This window comes from Triticum urartu, chromosome 4A (assembly GCF_056163025.1).
Source record: "Triticum urartu cultivar PI428250 chromosome 4A, HENAU_Tu73, whole genome shotgun sequence".
NCBI lineage: Eukaryota > Viridiplantae > Streptophyta > Magnoliopsida > Poales > Poaceae > Triticum > Triticum urartu.
The window spans coordinates 117,443,593-117,447,578 of NC_141876.1; the positions used below are offsets into that span (position 1 = coordinate 117,443,593).

General features: G+C 48.0%; 1 protein-coding gene across 1 annotated transcript; it reads left to right on the forward strand.

Annotated features, from left to right (window-relative positions):
- The first annotated feature begins 238 nt into the window (after positions 1 to 238).
- Positions 239 to 3,126, forward strand: LOC125551052 (UDP-glucose 6-dehydrogenase 4). The gene is made up of 2 exons (XM_048714204.2): positions 239 to 395; positions 1,384 to 3,126. The coding sequence occupies exon 2, from the start codon at positions 1,389 to 1,391 to the stop codon at positions 2,829 to 2,831; it is 1,443 nt and encodes a 480-aa protein (XP_048570161.1). The 5' UTR covers positions 239 to 395; positions 1,384 to 1,388; the 3' UTR covers positions 2,832 to 3,126.
- The last annotated feature ends 860 nt before the right edge of the window (positions 3,127 to 3,986 follow it).

Genomic DNA, 3,986 nt, shown 5'->3' on the forward strand with positions numbered 1-3,986 from the left:
AATGTATAGAATGGAGGGTAATTTTTATCCAAAATTGGCGTGGCACAATTTTTTTTTGGCGTGGCAGCCATTAGAACGCTGCCCCACAAAGAAAACCACCAGTATAAAAATGTGAGTACTACCGTGTGAGAGAGGAAACCAATTAAGACCTGCAGGAAAAAAAAAGGAGAGGAAGTAGCGAGGAACGGCAGATCTGAGGGGGGACGACCCGCCCGCCCCGATTTCTCCTCACCTATTTATACGGCCCTCCCCACCGGCTCCGGGCACCACCACCACCAATTCGCAACCCCTCCTCCCCCGTTCTCCTCATTGTCCTCGCGCCCCGCCCCGCTCCGCTCCGACGGCCAACCGCTCCACACACCACTAGCCTGCCTGCCTGCCTGCCTGCCGCCAAGGTACAGCAGATCACTCGCCTCCCCCCCGCGCCTCCTCTCCTCTCTTCCTTGCAGTTCCCGGCCCGCGAGTGAGATGCGCGCGCCTGTTCATCTCGTCTTGTGTTGTATGTGCGCGCCGAGATCTTGTGTCGTCGCGTGGCCCTGATCCGCGGCTCGCTGCTCGTTCGCTCCGGTGCCGGTGTAGTGAGATCTGGGCTGCCGTCCGGCCCCTCTCCGCCGATCGAACTCGCCTCCGTGCCCATTACTCGTAACCGTCCGCCGCTGTACCGGGCTGGCGTGGAGGGGGGAGATCCGTCCAGTTTGGCGCGGGTTTGCTTACTGGTGGAGTACTGACAGCAGTTTATTTTCCAGAAATATCTGGGACTCAGTTCTCGTTTGTGGTACTTGTAGATCTTAGTACTGTACATTATGCGCCATGTAGCAGTTTATTTTCCAAGTATTTATGGTGCACAAGGGCACGTTGGAGCGGGTTAATTCAGGGGCAATTCTGCGTTGACGCCCAAATGGTTGATTTGCGGCAAATTAACAACGGCAGTTCTACCTAATTATTTAGTCAATGTTTTCGAAATTGTGACTAGGTGACTTGTAGATAGTTGGTTCATCTATATATGTGGCCTCTCTTGCAATGGTTTAAGTGCTACAACATACAATTTGGGTTACAATTTGGGGTTGACAGACGGTGGATGCTCTCTCGTGTCTATTTTTACAACTCAGGATGAATGATTGTAGTAACTTTGTTTGCACTGGCTGTTTACTGTTTGGTACATGGTAAATTAATGAGGAAAACACGTTTCCTGAATTTTGATTGGGGAGGGATAGGTCGTTCATGCCAATTTTGTTTATACAGTTCTGAATTTTGGTGTTTCATTCTGTGCGTCCTTTCTGAAATTTTCTCTGCAGTGCACCCTGCTGTTTCTTATATTTCTTACTGCTACATGTGTGCGGAGTTCTTGTGGTGTAATCCTGACAATTTTGTTTCATCAAACAGGCAAGATGGTGAAGATCTGCTGCCTTGGGGCTGGCTATGTAGGTGGCCCAACAATGGCGGTCATTGCCCTCAAGTGCCCTGACATTCAGGTGGTTGTGGTAGATATCACCAAGTCCCGGATTGATGCCTGGAACAGTGACACACTGCCAATCTATGAGCCTGGCCTTGATGAAGTCGTGAAGCAGTGCCGTGGAAAGAACCTCTTCTTCAGCAATGACATTGAGAAGCATGTTAGCGAGGCTGACATCATCTTTGTGTCGGTAAACACCCCAACCAAGACCCGTGGTCTTGGAGCTGGTAAGGCTGCTGATCTCACTTACTGGGAGAGTGCAGCTCGCATGATTGCTGATGTGGCCAAATCAGACAAGATCGTGGTCGAGAAGTCCACTGTTCCAGTCAAGACTGCTGAGGCAATTGAGAAGATCTTGACCCACAACAGCAATGGCATCAACTTCCAGATCCTCTCCAACCCAGAGTTCCTTGCTGAGGGTACTGCTATCCAAGACCTATTTAACCCTGACCGTGTTCTTATTGGAGGACGTGAGACCCCAGAAGGTCAGAAGGCTGTTCAGACGCTGAAGGCTGTGTATGCGCATTGGGTTCCTGAGGATCAGATTCTGACAACCAACTTATGGTCTGCGGAGCTGTCGAAGCTTGCAGCCAATGCGTTCTTGGCCCAGAGGATCTCCTCTGTGAATGCCATGTCAGCCCTCTGCGAGGCCACTGGTGCAAATGTTTCCGAGGTGTCCTATGCTGTGGGCAAGGACTCTAGGATTGGCCCAAAGTTTTTGAATGCCAGTGTTGGATTTGGAGGCTCTTGCTTCCAGAAGGATATCCTCAACCTGGTTTACATCTGCGAGTGCAATGGCCTCCCAGAGGTCGCCAACTACTGGAAGCAGGTGATCAAGATCAATGACTACCAGAAGAGCCGGTTCGTGAACCGTGTTGTTTCCTCGATGTTCAACACGGTTGCGAACAAGAAGATTGCGGTGCTTGGTTTTGCATTCAAGAAGGATACTGGTGACACTAGGGAGACTCCAGCTATTGATGTCTGCAAGGGTCTGCTTGGTGACAAGGCTAAGATCAGCATTTATGATCCTCAGGTGACTGAAGACCAAATCCAGCGTGACCTTGCGATGAACAAATTTGACTGGGACCACCCTGTTCATCTCCAGCCCATGAGCCCCACGACTACAAAGCAAGTCTCGGTTACCTGGGATGCATATGAGGCGACTAAGGATGCCCATGGCATCTGCATCATGACTGAGTGGGATGAGTTCAAGACTCTGGACTACAAAAAGATCTACGACAGCATGCAGAAGCCCGCCTTTGTTTTTGATGGTCGCAACGTTGTTGACTCTGAGAAGCTCAGGGAGATTGGCTTCATTGTCTACTCCATTGGCAAGCCACTCGACGGTTGGCTCAAGGACATGCCTGCTGTGGCTTAAATAAACTCTGATAAAGGGAGGAGATCCGCCTCGGGTGAATCCATGAGCAGCTATCGATAGGGATTCAGCTTGTTATTTCTCTTTATAGTCGCTGTTTATCTTGTGCCAGAAAATCAGATGTCATTTTTTTTCTTGAGTGTTTCTTCGGGGTTTACAGTGTTAGAATGGCATGGTCACTGGGATGTGTCATTCCTTTGCTCCATTGCCACATCTTTGTAGCTAATGTCTGTTGTTGCATCTTTATCATGTTACTGGTGTTCATCCTGTTGGTTATACATGTGGCTTCAATTACTAAGATTATCTTAGCAATCTACATATTCTGCAATTCAGCATTTCTTTGCTTGTGAATATAATTTGTTGTGAAATCTGCTTCTGAGACGAATGCAATTGGGACATGGCTGTTGTGTAAACTCACTATTTCTTCGCCAGGAAAAACGCGTGGTTCCTTTAAGAAGGGAAAAAACCCCTCATGGTCTCATATATCATAGCAATGCAGTTAATTGAGCACATAATCTCTATGCAGTTTATATTTTTGAGGCGTTTTAGGCATATTTATACCACTCTTGCCCAGACTTTTGCTGGCTTGTGCTCTTTAGTGCTTGGGCTGTAGGTCACTGTGGTTATTAGCTGACCAGGACTCACATTATTGACTCTGTAAGGTTTTGGTGTTTCCACTTGAGTTTGTTCCCTCATGGCAAGGTTGATTCCACCATGCTTTGTCTTAACATATTTGTGCTTTTGAGGTTGAAAGCTGACGGAGCTGGGATTGAGATTGAGATACCAAAGGTCAATCGGCAAGATGCATGCTTCAAGTAGTTATTATCACTGGAACCTGGTAGTATCTGGGAACACTCCAGGTAAGGATTTTGTATTCAGTGATCTCTCTGACTCTGATGAATGAGCACAATGGTAGAGATTGAAGGGAGAGATCCAACAGCTGACAGGGTCAGTTTCTTCGGGCAATGTGTTCTCATGCAAGTTCCAAGTCAGATATTTTTTCCTGGAACAATGCTCTGATAACTACTCAAAGCCATCTCCTTCGGTGTTTGCATTCACCTGAATTCTCGAATTTATCCTGGATCTCTTGCATTTTAAGGTGTGCATTATGGAGGCGCACTCACGTGGATGTGTCCGTGGCCGTGTGACACACATATG

What these genes read in the sequence shown, in the direction of transcription:
- LOC125551052 (XM_048714204.2), top strand. Translation starts at nt 1,389, where the DNA reads ATGGTGAAGATCTGCTGCCTTGGGGCTGGCTATGTAGGTGGCCCAACA.